This window comes from Rhincodon typus, chromosome 5 (genome assembly GCF_021869965.1).
Source record: "Rhincodon typus isolate 14 chromosome 5, sRhiTyp1.1, whole genome shotgun sequence".
Classification (NCBI taxonomy): domain Eukaryota; kingdom Metazoa; phylum Chordata; class Chondrichthyes; order Orectolobiformes; family Rhincodontidae; genus Rhincodon; species Rhincodon typus.
Window position 1 is genome coordinate 1,561,575 of NC_063336.1, and position 21,218 is coordinate 1,582,792.

General features: G+C 42.1%; 1 protein-coding gene across 1 annotated transcript in view; it reads right to left on the reverse strand.

Moving 5' to 3' along the window:
• LOC125483089 (dynein axonemal heavy chain 6-like) overlaps nt 1-20,870 on the reverse strand; it is a 343,417-nt gene extending 322,547 nt beyond the window's left edge. Inside the window, 2 exon segments of the mRNA XM_048596614.1 lie at nt 3,095-3,207; nt 20,682-20,870. Coding sequence (XP_048452571.1) covers nt 3,095-3,207; nt 20,682-20,870 — 302 coding nt within the window.
• Between the last annotated feature and the right edge of the window lie 348 nt (nt 20,871-21,218).

Genomic DNA, 21,218 nt, shown 5'->3' on the forward strand with positions numbered 1-21,218 from the left:
AGGCTGGTACAATTAAATTTAAAGGCATCTGGATGGATATATGAATAGGAAGGGGTTAGAGGGATATGAGCCAAATGCTAGCAAATAGGACTAGATTAATTTAGGACATCTGGTTGGCATGGATGAGTTGGACCAAAGGATCTGTTTCCATGCTGTCCAACTCTATGACTCTATGACTCTACTTAAAGGGATAGAAAAGGTAGATTCAATTAAGATGTTTCCCTGGTTGGACAGTGTAGAATCAGGGGCCACAATTTAAAATTAAGAGGGATGCCAGTTAGGACCAAAATGAGAAATGTTTTTACTCAGAGAGCTGTGACTGTTTGGAATGCTTTACCATAGAGGGCTGTGGAAGTTCAGTCTTTGAGTATATTTAAGCTAGAGGTTGATAGAATTATGGAGACATGGAAAATAGGAGGAGGCATACAGCCCTTCAAGCCTGGTCTTCCATTCATTATTATATTGGCTGATCATCCAACTAACTATCCTGTTTCTGCTTACAGTCATAGAGTCATAAAGATTTCCAGCACAGAAACAGGCCCTTTGGCCCAACTTGTCTGTGCCGCCCAGTTTTCACAATTAATCTAGTCCCATTTGCCTGTGTTTGGTCCATATCAAACCTATCCCATCCATTTACCATCCAAATGTTTCTTAAATGACGAAATTGCACATGCCTCCATCACGACATATGGCAGCCTGTTCCAGACACGCATTACCCTCTGTGTGAAAACATTGCCCCTCTAGACTTTTTTGTTTCTCTGCCCGCTCAAGGGAGAAGCTTTTCACCATATCCTTTGATCCTTTTAGCTCCAAGTGCTATAGCCAAGTCCTCTAGAAATCATACTGTGTTTTGGCCTCGATTGTTTTTTGCGTTAGCGAATTCCACAGGCTCACCACTCTCTAGGTGAAGAAATTTCTCTTCATCTCAGTCCTAAGTGGTTTGCCCAAATCTTTCGACTGTGACCCCTGGTTCTAGACTCCCCCACCAATGGGGACATCTTCCTGCATCAACGCTGTCTAGTCCTGTTCGAATTTTTTAGGTTTCTATGTGTTGCCCCTCATTCTTTTGAACTCCAGTGAATATAATCCTAACTGATTCAACTTCTGCTCAAATGTCTGTCCTGCTATCCCAAAAATCAGTCTAGTAAATATTCACTACACTGTCTCTATAACAAAGGCATCCTTCCTCAGATAAGGAGATCTGCAAAAGTCCAGCTGTGGTCTCACCAAGGTCCTGTATAATTGCAGCAAGATATCCCTGTTCCTGCACTCAAATCCTTTCTCTCTGAAGGCCAACATCTCATTTGCCTTCTTTACCGCTTTGCCACACCTGCATGTCTACCTTGTATAACTGGTGTATGTGGACACCAAGGTCTTATTGCACATTCCCCCTCTCAATTTATAACCATTCAGATAGTAATCTGCCTTTCTGCTTTTACCATCAAAACAGATAACCTCACATTTATCCGCAATGACCTGAGGGGAGCCAGCAGGAAAGTAGAGTTGAGGCCCAGAGGAGATGATTGTTTTGAATGATGGAGCAGGAACAAGGAGCTGAACTGCCTACTCCTGCTCCTACTTTCTTAGATTCTTATGGGGATAGCATGAGTAAAAAGCATTGTTTGATCATCCATGATCATACTAAACAGGGGACCAGGCTTGATGGGCTGAATGGTCGACTCTTGTTCCTATATTCCTAGAAACAGAAACCTGTGGAAGAGGAGATAACAAGGTGTAGAGCTGGATGAGCAGGCCAAGCAGCATCAGAGGAGCAGGAAGGCTGATGTTTCGGGCCTAGACCCTTCTTCAGAAATTTCCCGCCCCCTTGACCTGTCTGTCCTCCCTGGACTGACCTATCTCCTCCCTACCTCCCCACCTACACTCACCTTTACTGGCTCCATTCCCGCCTCTTTGACCTGTCTGTTTCCTCTCCACCTATCTTCTCCTCTATCCATCTTCTATCCGCCTCCCCCTCTCTCTCTATTTATTTCAGAACCCCCTTCCCCTCCCCCTTTTCTGATGAAGGGTCTAGGCCCGAAACGTCAGCCTTCCTGCTCCTATGATGCTGGTTGGCCTGCTGTGTTCATCCAGCTCTACACCTTGTTAACTAAAATAAAACTGATGTTTTATCCAGCCATGTCTCACTTTGGCTTCTGACTTGTCCAGTATTACCACCAGCTGGACTCATTACACCGCCCTTTCGAGAATGTCCAATTTTTATTCAGGGACAACAACACAATGAACAATGTTGGACTCCACAACAGAAGTGTGATTCAATCCACCACATTACAGTTGAGCCAGGAAAGTACGAATTACCAAAGCAGAATTAATATGTACATAACATAAGAAATAGGAGCAGGAGTAGGCCTTTCGGCTCCTTATACTTCCTTCCTGCCTTTCAACAAAATCCTGGCTGATCTGCTCAGGCCTCAACTCTTGTTTTGTGTCAGGTCCTCATAGCCCTTAATTCCCTGATATTTAAAAAAAGTATCTACATCCTCTTTAAACACCTTCATTGATCTAGCCTCCACAACTCTCTGCAGTAGAAAATTCCAGATATTCACGACCATCTGGGAGAAGAAATTCCTTCACATCTCAGTTTTAAATGAGTGCCCCCTTATTCTGTAACAATGTCACCCCTCCTCTCAACATCCACCCTATCAAGCTCCCTCAGAATCTTGTATGTTTCGAAAAGATCACCCTGGGTGTTCTAAATGCCAATGAAGAAAGGTCTAATCTGTTTAGGCATTCTTGATAAGTCAACCCCTTCATCCAGGAATCAGCGTAGTGAATTTCTTTTAAACTGCCTCCTATGCCAGTACACCCTTTCTTAAATACGCGGAGCAAAACTTATACAGAACTCCAGGCGCAGCCTCACCAACACATTGTACAGTTGTATAAAAACATCCCAGTTTTTAAACTCCAACCTCTTAGTAATAAAAGCTATTTGCCTTCTCAATTACATTTCAAGTCTATGGTGATCTTTTGGAGTGCTAACTGTTTCTCTCTCCATAGATGCTGCCAGCTGCATTACATTTTTCCAGGACCTTTTCATTTTATTTCAGTTTTTGAAGAAATTTATAAGGCAACCAACCTGAAATTCACAAAGACAGGCAGCAGATAGATCCTGTAGAAATGACATCGTTCAACCAACCATTCCATTATAGGGGTGCTTTCTATTCCATCTTTTTCATACACAGAGGTAACCTGAAAAAAAAGCATTTAAACAAATAAATTCTACTGTTAGAAATAAATTGAGGTTTATAAAAATGATGTTGATAGTTTGACTGAAGAGATCACAGAACTGGACGGCTGTAAGGTTTGTGTTCAGAATTATAAATAAATGAATCTTTGCAAAGTTAGAATCTTTGCATGTCTGAAATACATCTTAGCTCAACGCAGCCAGTAGCAGACACCTCCTTAAAATGCCAAACCAACTTATACTGTTTCTTGAGTTCAAAAGCGCCAGCGTAGCGGCAGAACCTAATGGGTTATGAGGGGCATGGACACAGTGAGTAAAAAGCAGCTGTTTCCCTTAGCCAAATGATCAATAACAAAGGGGTATAACTTTAAGGTGAAAAGGAAGAAGTTTAGAGCGGATTTGAGAAAAGGTTTTTCCACCTAGAGGATGGTGAGGTTCTAGGATGCACTCCCTAGGAGGGGAGTTGAGGTGGGAAATCTCAAAACATTTAAAAAGTACTTGAATGAGCATTTGAAAAGTCATAGCAATCAAGCTATGGACCTGGAAAGTAGGATCAGTGCAGATTTTGAATTGTTTTTGTCAGGGCAGACTTGATCAACCAAAGGGCCTCTTCTGTACTGGATGATTCTGTGATTCTAAGGAAGATTGTAAGGAAGAAAGATGAGAAACATATTCTTATATAGAACATAGAACATAGAACAGTACAGCACAGTACAGGGTCTTCAGCCCACAATGTTGTGCCGACCTATCATCCTACAAAGTTCAATCTGTCATGCATACCCTACATTTTACTATCATCCATGTGCCTATCCAAGAGTCGCTTAAATGTCCCTAATGTATCTGACTCCACTGCCACTGCTGGCAGTGCATTCCATGCACCCACCATTCTCTGTGTGAAGAACCTACCTCTGACATCTCCCCTATACCTTCCTCCAATCACCCTAAAATTATGTTCCTCATAATAGTCATTTCCACCCTGGGAAAAAGTCTCTGGGTATCCACTCCATCTATGCCTCTCATCATCTTGTACACCTCTATCAAGTGACCTCTCATCTTTCTTCGCTCCAATGATAAAAGCCCTAGCTTCCTCAACCTTTCCTCATAAGACCGGCCCTCCAGTCCAGGCAGCATCCTGGTAAATCTCCTCTGCACCCTCTCTAAAGCTTCCACATCCTTCCTATAATGAGGTGACCAGAACTGAGCACAATATTCCAAGCGTGGTCTAACCAGAGTTTTATAGAGCTGCAGCATAACCTCGCGGCTCTTAAACTCAATCTCCCTGCCAATGAAAGCCAAAACACCATGCGCCATCTTTACAACCCTATCAACTTGGGTGGCAACTTTGAGGGATCTATGGATGTGGACCCCAACGTCCCTCTGTTCCTCCACACTGCCAAGAATCCTGCCATTAACCCTGTATTCTGCATTCAAATTCCACCTTCCAAAATGAATCACTTCACACTTTTCTGGGTTGAATTCCATCTGCCACTTTTTTGCCCAGCTCTGCATCCTGTCAATGTCCCGTTTCAACCTACAACAGCCCTCCACACTATCCACAACTCCACCAACCTTCATGTCATCGGCAAACTTACTAACCCACCCTTCCAAATCCTCATCCAAGTAATTTATAAAGATCACAAAGAGCAGAGGTCCCAGAACAGATCCCTGTGAATGAGCCTACCATGGGGAACCTTATCGAATGCCTTGCTAAAATCCATATACACCACATCCATTGCTCTACCTTCATCGATGTGTTTTGTCACACCCTCAAAGAATTCAATAAAGCTTGTGAGGCATGACCTGCCCCTCTCAAAGCCATGCTGACTATTTCTAATCAAACTGTGCTTTTCCAAATAATCATAAATACTATCTCTCAGAAGCCTCTCTCATAATTTGCCCACCACAGAAATAAGACTATCCTATTTACTCACTGATGGAGAGACATACAATGAAGTGAGGAAGCTTCTCGTAGAACCAATGAAAAGGCACCACCGAACCTGTCAGTCACGGTACATAATAGAGCTGATGTTCTCTAAATAGGTTGCATGACACTGATGTGTGCAACTGATACACTGTCTGTGCAGACTGAAATCAGTAATAACTGCAGCTTTCTGGAAAGCATTCCTCAGGCTGCAACCTGTCAAGGAATTAACATTATGCAATTAGGCAGCTTTCTAAAAACCATGGCCCAAACAGAAGCAGCTAGCCTATAGTTTTAAAAAGTTGCTGGGAAATTTAGTACAGCAACCTTTACTGCACACAAAGGGCTGTTGATAATGCCTTCTGCTGTGCAGAGAACGGCACTGAATATTAATCATAGTAACGTCTTCTTGAATATTCAATGTCAACATTTCAGTTTAGGAAAAGGAAAATGCAGTCATTAAAAGGCGACCTTATTTGAAAAGAAACAGTCAATCTTTCTTTGACCTCAGCAGGCTGTGTATGAAATAATTCAGGATTTAGATCTACACAGATAGGTCATTAACACAATGCAAATCTGCTGCAATGAAACTCATTATCATTCCAAAAGAAAATGGGCTACATTATCATTCCCGTATTCCGTAATTATTTTTATTTCTAAACTCGTTCGGCACAAACAGCTTATTGGAATAATCAGATGTCAATAGAGTCATGCATTCCTCTATAAATTGTTGAGCTATCCAGGCCTTGAGATTCCTGTCTTCAACTAGTGTTTAGTTAATCCTGGTCAAGGTGTGCAGATAAGACCACTCATGTTCATTTAATACGATTATTAAAAATATGCATGCTATTATGAGCTTCCTCTACATCAGAATGGGCCTTCAGACTTTCATTATCTTGCAACAGGATACTAATTGCCCGTTTAGCTGAAATTTTTGCAAGACAAGTTCAAAGGGCTTTTTCCAAAAGACCTTTGTAACAAAATCTAATTGCATAATTCATGTCCACACAAAAAGCACTCAAGAAGAGGCATCTGAGTGTCTCAAACCACATCAATGAAAAGGGTAAAATGTATCAAATAATCATCATGACCAATGTCCTCAAATAGAAGAGGTGGAAAAATTCAAGTGGAATCACAAGCGAAGGGGTTCATCTGTGATTCTAGATAAATGCATGAGATTACATACTTTGCTTCTTTTGTCAAAATACTAGAAACAATTTAGGATTAACAAACTAATCAGATGCAGTAATGAACACAAAAGTGGTGAGTTTCACTGACAATGAGAAGTACAGATACTCTTAAATCAACCTGGCCAGAGATGTTAAAACACACCACTGGAGCAGGTGAGCTTGAACCCAGGCCTCCTGGGTTAGAGGTAAGATCATTAGATCATAAGATATAGGAATAGAAATAAGCCATTCGGCCAAGCAAGTCTGATCCACCATTCAACTGGCAGATATGTTTCTCAACTCGATTCTACTGCCTGCTCTTCTGACTAATCAAGGATCTAGCTACCTTTGACTTAAACATGCTCAATGACTTGGCCTCCATAATGTTGGACTGGGGTAGACAAGGTCAGAAATCACATGACACCAGGTTATAGTCCAACAGATTTATTTGAAAACACAAGCTTTCGAAGCCTCACTCCTTCTTCAGGTGTTGCAGAACACCTAAGGAAGCAGTGAGGCTCCAAAAGCTTGTGTTTTCAGTCCACCTGCTGGACGATAACTTGGTGTTGTGTGATTTCTGACCTTGGCCTCCACAGCCTTCTGAGGAAATGAGTTCCACAGATTCACTATCCTCTGGCTGAAGAAACTCCTTCTCATTTCAGTTCTAAAGGGTTGTCTCTTAACTCCGAGTCTGTGTCCTCAGATCCTGGACCCTCCTACTGGTGGAAATACCATCTCCGTCTTTCACTCTATACAGGCCTCAGTATTCTGTAAGTTTCATTCGGATTCGCCCCCATCCTTCTAAACTCCATGGAGTACAGAACCAGAATCTTCAACCGCTCCTCATAGGACAAGCCCTTCATCCCTGGGATTATTATTGCAATCCTCCTCTGGACCCCCTCCAAAGCCAGCACATCCTTCCTTAGATCTGCAGCCCAAAACTGCTCACTATATTCCAAATGTGTTTTGACCAGAGCTCTGTACAGCCTCAGCAGTACATCTCTGCTGTTGAATTCCAGCCCACTTGAAATGAATGCCAACATTACATTTGCTTTTCTAACTGCGAACTAAACCTGTGTTAACCTTAAGAAAATCCTGAACCAAGACTCCCAAGTCCCTTTTTACTTCAGATTTCCAAAGCCTACCACTACCATTACCAGTGTGTCATAACAACCCTAAAACAATGGGAAATATAAAATTAGATGACTGGGGTATTGCTTTTTTAAAATAAATTATCAGCCTTGATTATAAGAAAAATGGAAAGTTGAGAAGGTCGGAGTAAGTAGGGGATAGAATATTTTGGTGTGAGGATGGAGGGGGCGGGGTGGGATGATGGAGGAACAAGGATCATGTATGGTTTATTTTTCACACATCAATGCAAGTACAGAATTGGACGCATAAACAAAGGAATATAATCCGTGATGTAATTGTGGTCCAATAAGTAATCATACAAGAAGTAGAATAAACGTACTAAAGATCCATTGCACTGTTGAAATGCCTGTTTGAACAATCTAATGGCATTCTCCCCTTCACGCATACCTGTATAACCAATATTGATCAATAAACTGCTGCTTCATTCATTTTACAGGCTACAGCTGACTCGTGGTGTGTGTCTTGAGATACTTCACAACAACTAGGGGTCATGTGGGGCAGTGGTGGAAAACCTATGTTAAAGTCTGACCTGTTCCAGAAGTGTATCATTCTGTTTCTAAACAGGTTCATTAGGAAATTAATTCCATTTCCATTTGCATAGGCAAAAGTACTTGCCACTACCAGGATATCCCAGCATCCCTGGTGCCAACACCATCTTTCAAACCTATCCGTGTACCAAGTGAAGCGTTGGCAGTCCACAGCTGCAGCTCATGGTCAAAATTGCAGCAAAGCAGCCACAAACATGAGACATGGATGGCATGGCTGACATATCCTTACACATATAACTATACACTCCAACTCTATTCAGACCACATCAGCTCACCTGTCCTTAGCCACAATTCCTCTTATAAGTTATTGGAGCTGAATTAGGGCATTCAACCCATCAAGTCTGCTCAGTCATTTGATCATAGCTCTTACATCACTGCCCAATTTCCCCAGTGCCCACCACAGCCTAGCACCTTATCAATTTCTCTAGTCACCCAGCATTCCCTACATCTACCAGCCTTGCCCTTCACCTTGGACTCTCATTATCTCTTTTTGAAGGCTTCCTACTTTCCATCCATCCCTTTAGCTGCAAATATCTGCCCCCAATTGACTTTTGAAAGATCTTGCCTGATACCGTCAAATTTGGCCTTCCTCCAATTTAGAACTTTAACTTTCAGAACATTGAACTGAAATGATTGTCTTTCAACAACCACGACCATCTTCCTTTTTTTTTGACTCCAAACAGAGAAGAGGGACTCTAATGCTGTTTCAGCTCTTGGTGCCACACTCAGTCAAATGCTGCATTGATGCCCATGAAAGTCATTCTATGGGATAATCCCCTGATCATATTATTTCTCGCTGTACATCACACAAATTCCTGCAAAGGGCCCAGTTTACCTCAGATTACCCTGAAGTGTAAGGTATTTCAAAGGAATGAGCAACAGGTAAACCTGGCTGTTTCACTCTGCTACTATAAAGTAATAACACAAAGTGGTGTTTGCCACTAACAGGCCACTATCAGACAGTTAATGTTGTATATGAATTTTGGTGCTGATGTGATGACAGGTAGAAATTCCATTCATCTCAAAGACTGGCAGATCACATGAACATTTTGCAACTGGTAAAATATTTACCATACCTTACCAGCTACTACTTACATAACCAAAACACTAACAACATTAGATGTAATTCAACTGAACAACATTTGATAAATAATCCTGAGTGTGGTAAGAATTACACTGACTACCAATTTAGGATTATCAGTCAGACTTCCAGCAAGGTGTATATGCGTGTACAGGAAGCTTCCTTTATTAATATATGGGACCTGTTCTTTACAGATAGGAAGAACATTTATCGTTTCAACTCACAAAACAGGTGACAGCCATTGTCTGGTTCATTTCTCAGGGCAAGTCTTGACCAATCAGAAACAACTTATCTGGGTTGAAATTTAAACAAAGTTTGGTAGCTAACTGTCAATCATCATCTAACTGGTGCAATCTACGTTGAAATGCCTCCACCAATCAGAGGCCATGTATCAACCAATCAGAACTGTCTTCTCATATAGTATAAAAAGCCATTTTTCTTTTATATAGACATTTCTTGCAAATTGTCCTTGAAATAACTGCACTGAGGCCAGCAGCCCATCAGCAAGTCACCCTTTACTTATGTGTGCACAGCACATGGACTCTGACTCAGAGCTGGTCCCTAGAGTGAGGAGACTCTCTGAGACTCCTGTCTATATCTATCAGCCAGGTCTCCCTGATTGGCCTAGGGTAACAGCCTCAATCAGGGATCTCACAGTCAATGAGATCCACTTTGCCAACCTCGTTCCAATTACTACAGTCTTGATGAGGGCAAGATGAAAATAAATTTAAAAATCTAAAAATTTTCAGCAATACATGGGAACAGCTTTTTGTGATGAGCCTATTTCAGGGAAATACCAATGTTTTGTTTTGGTAAGATCCCTTTAAGTTAAATGTGAAACTAGGAATATTCTGAAGGAATCCTAGTTCTGAGGAAGGGTCACCGGACCTGAAACGTTAACTCTGGTTTTTCCTTCACAGATACTGCCAGACCTGCTGAGCTTTTTCAGCAACTTTGTTTTGTTCCTGATTTACAGCATCCGCAGTTCTTTTGGGTTTTATAGGAATATTCTGAACAGGGGTACAATTAGGTTTCTTGAGAATGATGTCATTAAACTTCTCAGACATGCTGATGTATGATGTTGCTATGGGATGGAGGTTAAAATGCAAAAGATAAATCAACAGCTAAATGGAGAATGATTTACAGCTGGCCTCAGAGTCCGCATTCAGAAAAAATCCTGTTGAAAAGCAGGGAGTAGATTGTGAGAACAGAGCCAGTACTGTGCAATTAATATGTGTGTCAGAGGGTTAGAAGGGTAGGAGACTGAAGACTGGGAGACAGTGCCTTTGGGGAATCTGTGTTATTAACACAGTCATGAAAATAGCTATAAAGGTTCTGCCAGAGTGTGTTGTTTGGTGTCAACTACTTCTGGGAACTTTGGATGGAAAGAGCCAAATTCATTGAGTGCAAATGAAAGATCCTACATACTGGTGGTTGAGTCGGAAAAACTATGAGATTGCTTGACATGCTAAATTTGCGTGGGGACTAATATAAGTGATTGTAACAATGTAAACTATTAGCATGATATTGGCTGAAGAAGGGTCCAGACACGAAACGTCAGCTTTCCTGTTCCTCTGATGCTGCTTGGCCTGCTGTGTTCATCCAGTTGTACACCTTGTTATCTAGCATGATACTGGCAGACTGTTTCCTCCACTCAGTCTAATCAGTTCCTTTTGAACTTCCTGTACTCAGTTCTTTCTGGTCTATTTGTAACATTATTATCGAGCACAGTGTATTATATCACTACCACTACTGTTGAAGGCCTTGTGTTCTCCAGTTATTTCTCAGTGAGGTCCTTACATTGTTCTGCCACATTGTCATGATGTCAGGTAAATAATTCTTTCATCTTGCTAAACAATTCTATGATTTTGCAAGTACCAGTTGTCAGTTAGAGAACCAGGGTTACAGTGTTGTTCTCTCATCTTTCATCCTTGCACAAGCACAACATTACAATGAGCACTAAACTGTGAAATGACTCCTTAAAGTTCTTAAGCTGCCTTCAGCTTTTCCGCTTGATGTCATTTCTATCTTCATATGGAGTCAACTAGTCCTGCATTAAGATACACTGAATAGCTCAATAATTCCGACATTCTTTTTGAAAAAGAATCAATTATTTCTCCCTCTCAGATGTAGGTGCTGATAGTGTGGAAAGAATAGTCACATCCACACATTACGTTCACAATTTTTCTGCTTCTCAAGGCCCTCTTCAAGCTACAATAAAATTGTAAAGCAGTAGTAATAAGGCTCAAAGAGAAACCAGTCTCACAAAATAGTTTTAGCCAAATAACATTATTTTGTTTAGAAGACCATACATCATAGACCTCATCAAGACATAGGCTACACAGGTAACAATGTGAGTTATTCTGATCCATTCCCAATGGAATGGACTATTACAATGAATGTTTATAGCACATATTAATAGAAACAGACCGTTTAGCCGAATTAATTGAAAGACCAAACTTCTGCAGTTGCTAAAGATTACAATAAAAAGAAAATTACTGGAAATGCTCAGCAGTTTAGTTGCCATCTCTGAAAAAAGATTCTGAATTAACTTCTCAGGCTTGTGAATTTTCTGGAGAACTGGGAAATTTAGAAATGTAATAGGTTTTTAGCTAGGGGAGGGTGAGACAATGACAAAATGAAGATCTGGGACATGGTAGAGAGATTGGAAGACAGAAGAGCTGGTTTTCCAAGGCCAAGGAGAATGATGATAAGACAAGAAAAGAAACAGCCTCAGCAGAGGAACGAAGATTCCAGACAGCCACAGTGTCAGTCAAATTCTACTTTCAGCAGCAGTCACCACTCTGTACTGCCTTTTATTCACCCTACTGGAGACCCTGGCACTATCCAAATGCCCAGTGATGGCTTGCAGCAATCCTTGGCCTGCCAGGTTCTCAGCCCTCAGTGCCACGACTCCTAACCTCCAAAGAGGTCGTTTCACCCTTTCCAACTGTGCAGTTGGCTGAGGAGGAGCATCAATCATACAACAAGGGGGATAAGGAGAAGTCAGTGGCAGCTGGAAGCCTTGCTATTTGGGGTGAGGAGGCATTGCAGCCTGAAGCTATCGGGTGGAGAGAATACTGGCCTGGGGATGATGTAGGAACATGGTGGGGGGAGGCCTGGATGCTGGGGACAACTGCTGGGCCAGCAGAGTAGGGCCAAGGCTTGTGAGCTGGGAGTAGGCCTAGGGTTGAGGGTGGGGAAGGGCAGGGAAAGTCAGGCCAAGGCCTGAGGGCTCAGAGCAGGATGGAAATGGGGACAGTGTGGAGAAAAAGTAGGGGATGAGTGGGAATAGCTAGGCAAACACATAAGGGAAAAAGCAGTGTGGCTGGGGAGAGGGGAAGAATTAAGTGAGATTGAATGGGGAGTGGGAACTTGTGTACGTTAAGTCTGCAACTGAGGTGTGAGGGGGGACATGGGTGTGAAGGAGGGGAGGCAGTTTGAGAAAAGAGGTATTTGATGGCTGGAGTGAAGCCGATGACATGAGTACATGTGGGTGTGAGAGGAGCTTCACTGATTCTTTATTAACTGGTTGGCTCAAATTTACATAAATCCATAAAACAATATCAGAGGCTTTAAAAGGGAGATGTTCATTTGTTTCTGATATCTTTTTATATGTTGTTCTATCATATATATACTTTAATCATAACATAAATTACTACCCTACTTCATTGCTATATTGTTTGCTATTTTCAAGAATGATTCTTTATAAAGCTGTGTATAATATTCATCAACTCATTGTGCCTGGCAAGGCAAGGATTGGTTGCCCCTCATTCCCTTTCAGAAGGTTGTGGCAAGTTAAAGTGGGGCCACACTGGAAAGTAGATGCAAAGCATCATTATAGTCCTTTGCTTCACTTCACAAGTCCAGCATCTAAGCCTAACCACCATCCCAGCAATCAGTCTGCACACCCTCGTCGCTAGAATGTCCTTCCTTATATAAAGAGGCCAAAACTGCACACAATATTCCAGGTGTGGTCTCAAGGCCTGTATAACTGCTGTAAGACATCCCTGCTGCTGCACTCAAATCCTACCACCATGAAGGCCAACATACCTTCTGCCTTCTTCACCTGCAATGCTTAGCTTCAGTGAGAGTGAACAAGGATATCCAGGTCTCGTTGCACATTTCCTCTCTCAACTTATCATAGAACATAGAATCCCTTCAGTGTGGAAACAGGCCCTTCAGCCCAACAAGTCCACACCGACCCTTGGAGAGTCCCACCCAGACCCATCCCCATATAACCCACACACCCTTGAATACTATAGGCAATTTAGCATGGCCAATCCACCGAGCCTGCACATCTTTGGACTGTGGAAGGAAACCAGAGCAGCCGGAGGAAACCCACACAGACACGGGGAGAATATGCAAACTCCACACAGACACAACTTGTAGCCATTGTCACCAAATTCTACAGATGCACCATTGAAAGCATACTGTCCGGGTGTATAACGGCCTGGTATGGCAACTGCTCTGCCCAGGACCATAAGAAACTACAGAAATGGTGTGCACAACCCAGACGATCACAGGAGCCAACCTTCCATCCATGGACTCTGTTTACTCGGCTCGCTGCTGCAGAAAGGCTCCCAACATCATAAAGACCCATCACACCCTGGTAATGACCTCCTACAACCTCTTCCGTCAGGCAGAAGATATAGAAGCCCGAACACATGCACGAGCACGTTCAAGAACAGCTTCTCTCCGGTCATTATGAGACTGTTGAATGGACTCTAGCCTCAAATAATGTAACCTGCAATGTAACCTGTATGCTTCTAAGTCTTTTTAATCTGTACATCCTTTGCTTGCTGTGATCTGCCTGTACCGCTTGTAAAAAAAATCTTTTCACTGCATTTCAGTACATGTGACAATGAAATTAATCAATCAATCATAATAATCTATCTTTCTATTTTTGCTCCCAAAGTGTAACTCAAATTTTTCGACATTATATTTCATTACCATATATGTCCCACTTAGTCAGCATGTTCAAATGTTCAATCTCTGCACTGTCCTCACAGCTCACCCTCCCACCCAGCCTAAAGGGAGAAAACTTTCAGAGCTACAGGGAAAGGCGAGTAGAGCTAGCTGATTTATTCTTACAGACTGCCATAAAATAAACATTTTCATTTCAGGTATTAAGGAATGCAAGCTGCAACAGCTCAGATATACCCACGCCTCTCTGGAGACTTCCTCCCCTCTTCTTCGCTTTAACTTCATTCTTTCTCATAATCCCACCTCTTGTTGAGTATTCACTCTCCCTTCTGACCTTCCACTCTCTGATGCCAAATGTTCTGTACTCAGCAAATGTCTTTCTTTTATCTCTCTGAAATGAATTTCAGGTATGGCATGACATTTAACACTTCCGTTGCCTTCGCCTCCGTGCCCATTTCTTTGGACATCAGTCCTATCCCACTTTCACCCATCTCCAACACCCTCTTCCACTTGATCTCTCCCTCTGGCCTTTTACTTGCATTCAACCTGTTCTTTGAGATGTGTCAACGTGGTATCAGTCATCATAATTTCTCTGCTTGCCTTACCCATTCCAATCTATCTCCCTCTGAACTGACTGCACTCTGTGCTCTCAGATCCAATCCTGAGTTTGTAATTAAGCCTGCCGACAAGGCTGGTGCTGTTGTTGTCTGATGGACTACCATCTACATTGCAGAGGCTGAGTGCAAGCTCTCAGATACCTGACCATGACCCCACCATCAAACATCAGGCCATGTGTCCAACCTCATATTATGTCTGGGGATCTCCCCCCAAGATGCTGCCGGACCTACTGAGTTTCTCCAGCAACTTCTATTTTTGTGCTATCATGTCTTGATTTACAAGGATGTTGCCAGAGTTGGAGAGTTTCAGCTATAGGAAGAGGCTGAATAGGCTGGGGCTATTTTCCCTGGAGTATTGGAGGCTGAAGAGTGACTTTGTAGAAGTTTATAAAATCTTGAGGGGCATGGATAGGGTGAACAGCCAAGGTCTTTTCTCTGGGGAAGGAGAGTCCAGAACTAGAGGGCATAGGTTTAAGGTGAGAGGGGAAAGATTTAAAAGGGACCTAAGGGGCAACTTTTTCACACAGAGGGTGGTGTGTGTATGGAATAAGCTGCCAGAGGAAGTGGTGGAGGCGAGTACAATTACAACATTTAAAAGGCATCTGGATGGGTATATGAATAGGGAAGGTTTATAGGGATATGGGCCAAACACTGGCAAATGGGACGAGCTAATTTAGGATATCTGGTCAGCACAGACAAGTTGGGCCGAAGGGTCTGCTTCCATGCAGTAACTTTGACTGTATGACTCTATGCCTCTATGACTGGATAAATCCTTTTAGGCCTCTTCTGTGCTGTAACCATTCTATGAGATTACAATAAATGCATCTGTGTCATTTGCCTCAGCTAGTGCTGATGATAGTGAAGCCCATAGAAGTCTGAAGGGACATTAAATTCTGTGTATAGAAAACATCTCTGTCTTTTTTTGGGGGAATTAATTTTGGATTGAAAGAGGATTACAGTGAACTGAAAAGTGCTACAAATATGAAACATGATGTCAAAATAAGACTCCTGGCTTTAGCACTGCCTTTTTCACAAACTGAGCCTTTTGATCCATTTGTGATGGAATTATGTCACTCCCTGCAGTTTACGTGACGACCCACACCTCTTTATATGTTTGATACTCAAGGCTGTATTTGAAGGTGTCAACTCTTGCAATTTGCTCCTAAACTTTATGAATTCACCTGATGCCTACACTACAGGAAATATTCAGGACACCCACAGGGAATTCCCTCCAGGTCACTCAGCATGACTCTGTGTGGTTGGATTTTCCACCTTCCTCTTCTCAGGTGGTGCCTTGAGACCAAGGATAATTTTCTTCATTTCGGAGTTTTGTGTCCTAAGGTGACTAACAATTTTTTTTCTTTATTCATTCACGGGATGAGGAAGTCGCTGGCTGGCCCAGCATTTATTGCCCATCCCTAATTGCCCAGAGGGCAGTTCAGAGTCAACCACATTGCTTTGGGTTTAGAGTCACATGTAGGCCAGACCAGGTAAGGATGGCAGGTTCCTTCCCTAAAGGACATTAGTGAGCCAGATGGGTTTTTCCAACAATCGACAATAGATTCATGGTCATCATTAGATCTGCCGTGGTGGGATTCAAACCCTGGTCCCCAGAATGTCATCCGGGTCTCTGGATTAACAGTCCAGCGATAATACCACTAGGCCATTGCCTCCCCTTGAGGCAATTTAATCCTGGATCCACGCATTCTTCCACAGATGAGGCAGGTGATGTTTTAAGAGGAAGCTAGTTGGGATGCACCTCGGCCTGTCAAATGCTTGAGGTGGCAACATTGCAGGTGCTCCAGTTTAGGCAGTCCAGGGCAAAAGATTTCCATGTGTTAGTGGAGATGTTGTATTTTTTTTCAGGAAAGCTTTGAGGATATTGTTGAAACATTTTCTCGGTACTCATGATAACTGGTTACAATGATGAAATCAGGATAGAGAGCTTGTTTTGGAAGCTTTCCACTAGTATTCTACTGAATTTACAGATGTCAGTTAAGCAACAATGTTTCCAGCAAAATATTTCCAAGGGAAAAACCACATAATGTTTCAAATATTTACCAAGCCACGAAAGGAGCTATATGTCAATCAACCAAAGGCTTAGTCATAGAGACAGGATTCAATCGGGTCCCCTCTCGTCCTTCTCTGCTGTAAGGAAAACAACCCCAACTTATCTAGTCTTTCTTCAGTTGAATCACTCCAACCCTGGCAACATCTTGGTGAATCTCTGCTGCACTCCCTCCATTGTAATCACATCCTTCCTACAGGGTGCATGCAGTACTCCAGCTGTGGTCTAACTGAAGTCCTGTACAGTTCCAACATAACCTCTTTGCTCTTACAATCTATGTCACGACTGATAAAGGCAAGTGTCCCATGTACCTTCTTAACTATCCTATTAAACTAGCCACATTCAGGGATCTGTGGACAAGCACACCATGATTCATCTGAGCTTCCTATTGTCCTGAGTACTCCCTTGTTTTGTTACTTCTTCCAAGATGCATCACATCAGTTTTCAGGAGTAAATTCTATCTGCAACTGATGTATTCATCTGACCAAACTGTCTACATCCTATTGTAACCTAAGACCTTCTTCCTCAATGTCAACTACCTGGTCAATCTTTGTGTCATCCATAAGCTTACTTATCATCCCCCCAACAATTTACACATATCATGATCAATAAGGGACCCAGCACTGATCCCTGTGGTATACCACTGGGCACTACCTCAGTCACACAAATGGCCTTCTACCACCGTCCACTGGCTCTTGCCATGAAGCCAATTTTGGATCCAACTTGCCAAGCTACCCTGGATTCCATGTGCTTATATCTTCAAAATCAGTCTCCCACACGGGATCTTGTCAAAGGCTTTGCTGAAATTACACAAACTACATCAACCACACCTGGTCACTTCTCAAAAATTTCAATCAAATCTGTTAGGCATGACCTCCCTCTGATAAGACCATGCTATCTATTCCTGCTCAAACTTTGCCATTCCAAATGGAAATTAACTCTTTCCTTAAGAATTATCTCCAATAGTTTCCTACCACTGATGTGAGATTCACTGGACTGTATTTCCTGGTTTATCTCTACCATCTTTCTTGAAAGGTGAAACCACATTAGCTATCCTCCAGTTCTCTGGCACCTACTCTGTGGCCGCAGAGGAAATAAAAACTTGGGTCAGAGCCTATGTAATTTGTTCCCTCATCTCCCATAGCAGCTTGGGATTCAACTGATCCAGACCTAGGGCTTTGTCCTCTTTAAAGCCACCAAAAGTTCTGTTGGGGGAGCCCATGGCCAGAGGTGGCATGGGATGGCTGCCGTAGACGTTTAGTTGGCAGGGATATGGCAGAAGGGATTTTTGGCTGCAGTAACCGAATTAGCTTGCTGTGTTCAGAATTAAAGTGAGATCATAAGTTAGGACAACAGTAGCTTTGAGAAGAAGATAAACCCAAAGTGACAGATAGAACAAAGAATCTTACAAAGTAAAATACATGAAGTTCTATACAAACGCACAGTGGCAGCTATCTGTAAGAGGCAGTCTGAGAAGAGATTTTTGGGAACAGACAGCTCAAAGTTTCTAGTTTAGCAAGAATTAAAAGTATGAGTACATAATAACAGAAACTGATTTCAATAAATACCCTTGCAGGAACTTTTTTCTCCAACAGCAGGAAGATTAGAACAACAAAAAGGTATGAACAAGGTAACCTTATAAGACTACCAAGAGACAAATAAAGTAGTGAAGGGGCAGAAACAATGGTTAAACAGGGTCCTTAAGAGAATAAACAATCACTGCTTCAAACCTTACAAAGCTTAAAAAATTCAACTCAGCTTCTTTTAAGTGACTTAATGGAGTTATAAAAGTGCTTGGATTTCATTCCTATCAATGGGATTTGAATAGGTGCCACATGAAAAGTATTTAAAGTTGCGACAATAAAGTCCATCCTGTTATAAAATTTCTGTTTTAAACCATCCTACAGCATGCAAAATAGAAGAAGCTATAAAATGCAGCTACTACAGAGGGATTGGGTTTATTTGACTTTTCCAAGTCGAGAAGGAGGGAAGCTGCTCCTGAAATTGTCAGCTTTGTCACAGAATCAGAGTATTAGGTTTAGCTGTGTGTAATTTTATAAGTAACTTTATATCAGAGCTGATATAACAAATATTATTACAATTGGTAGAAATTAACATCCTTTTTAATCTTCTGCACTAAAGTCGGCAAGCAATATGAATTGTATGACGGAATTTGAAAAGTCATTAGTAATAAGCAAGTAAATGATGCAGCTGGCAAATGGCTAGGAAGGGACATAACAATCAGTGTTGGAATGTAAACTAACAGGGTACATTGTAAGATCCCAAGGCCTGATGATAACTATCTCTGGTAAACGTCATGAGATCATGGGGCACCTAAGGTTGACCATGAAGTTGTTCATCATTGATCATGTATTCACAGGATTGGATTTGTAGGTCAGAGAGGATGTGGCAAGCACTGATGTCAATGTTGTATGCAACTGGTATCTATAAATATCCTGTACTTTATTAGGAAAGGTAGAGTATCACTGACCTCTGATCTGAGTTGTATTTAAGAAGGCGACGGGGCTCCACGTGAAATCCAGATTTGGAGAGGTCTCTGGCCTCTCCCACATGTGTGGTAAAACAGCTCTGAATAAAGATCACTTGTACTGCTGAACATAGAACTGCAGACTCCTCTTTGACATCTCTCCCCAGCAAGTTCTAATAACTCCTCACTCCCTATGTCAAACTGCTCAAGAACTGCATAGACCCTTTTCCCGAATTCTGTACCTACATCCTCCTTCCATAAACTGAAGACAGATGTGAAGTACTCAGTTAACACCCTACCAAAGTCCTCTGGATTTCACAGATTGCCCATTTGGTCCATAATGGGCCCTGCTCTTTTCCTGATTATTCACACTGCTGGGAGTGTATTAGAGACCCCCAAACAGTCAGAGGGGAATAGAGGATCAGATATGTAGATAATTCACTGAGGAATATCCCCTTGATATACTGATAGGATATTTTAGGGTTCTCCTTAATCTTACCTGCAGTGTTTATTCACACCCCCTCTTTAATCTCCTAAGTAGCCCCCTGCACTTTCTGCACTCCAGTAAGGCCACTGTTGATTTGATCCCTTTAAACCTGTTAAAAGCACATCTTTTCCTTCTTATAAAGTCCTGGACATTCCTCGATAACCAGGCTTCCCTGGGGTTGTGCTCCTACATTTCAGAACATGTTGGGCCTAAACTATTGCCAATTCAATTTTGAATGCTTCCTCACCAGCAACAGCCCCAACCCCATCCTGCTGTAGATTTACCCTCAAGAAGGTGCTCCCCCACAGTGAAACAGGATGCTAGCATCCCTTTCGACACTAATTGCTGAGTTCAAATGAACCATTGTAAGGGTCAGTTCCTAGTTTGCAGCACCTGAAGTGACAAATATTTCTGCACTCCTACTCTACAATGCATAAGCTGGGTGCCAAATTGGCTGCTTGAATGATGAATGAGCTGAAGAGCAGGTAAGTGCATGAGAAAAGTTTACACTAAGGTTTTTGAGTAGATTTGTAGCTTGGGTTGTGGGTGTTGTGGTTGGTTGGCTCGCTGAGCTGGTTTGTTGGTTTGCAGAACGTTTCATTACCCTGCTGGGTAACATCATCAGTGCAGCTTCTGATGAAACATTGTTGTGTTTTCCCGCCTGGTATTTAAACTCTGGGGTCTGTTCGATTTGATTACCTCATTTCTGGTTTTCCTTCGCAGTGGTGTATACACAGGTGTATATATTACATTCACTACAGCAGATCACACGCCATGAATCCCTCCCCAAAAAAACAGGAAAATTCAGACTAAAGGAGAGAGAATATGCTGAATTCAGATAGAGATTGATATCATTAAGGACAAGAAGTTATTTGTGTAGTGGCTGAGGATAAACAGCAGTGAGGATACAGTGATGAAATTTAATCAGATTTGGAGGATGGTTGACAAAGAGAGGTCAGAGATATGAAGCAATATTAGATGCTCAAAGTGCAGTGAAAGAGATTTTTTAAAAATTCTGTTACCTTGGATACGTAGGAAGCACTAATTGTCCAGTACTGTTTGTAGGATTTGGCTCTGGTTGCAGAAACAATTTGCAGATCGTACGGGTTGTAACGAGCTTTTAGGTCATCCTGAGCTCTTAACAGACAGTACAGAAAGTCTCCTCTGTCATCCTCTGGAATTGTGGCATCCTGCAGTGAAAGGTCAGACATCACTATTTTCAACAGTAAGTTGTGTAAATGTGTACAGATATGCATATGTGTATGTATACATGCATATGTAAGGTTTAGAATGCTCATATCGGGCAGAGCCCATGAGGAAAATGAAGAAAACAAGAACTCTAGCAGGAAATTAGGAGAGCAAGGAACAGCCATGAAATGTTCTTGGTGAGAAGGGTAAAAGAGAATCCCAAGGCATTTTGTACATATGTTAAAAACATGAGGATAACTAGAGGGAGGGTAGGGCCAGTCAAGGATAAAGGAGGGTACTTGTGCTTGGAGGCAGAGGATATGGACAAGATCCTAAATGAGTACTTTGCATTGGTATTTACTAAGGAGAAG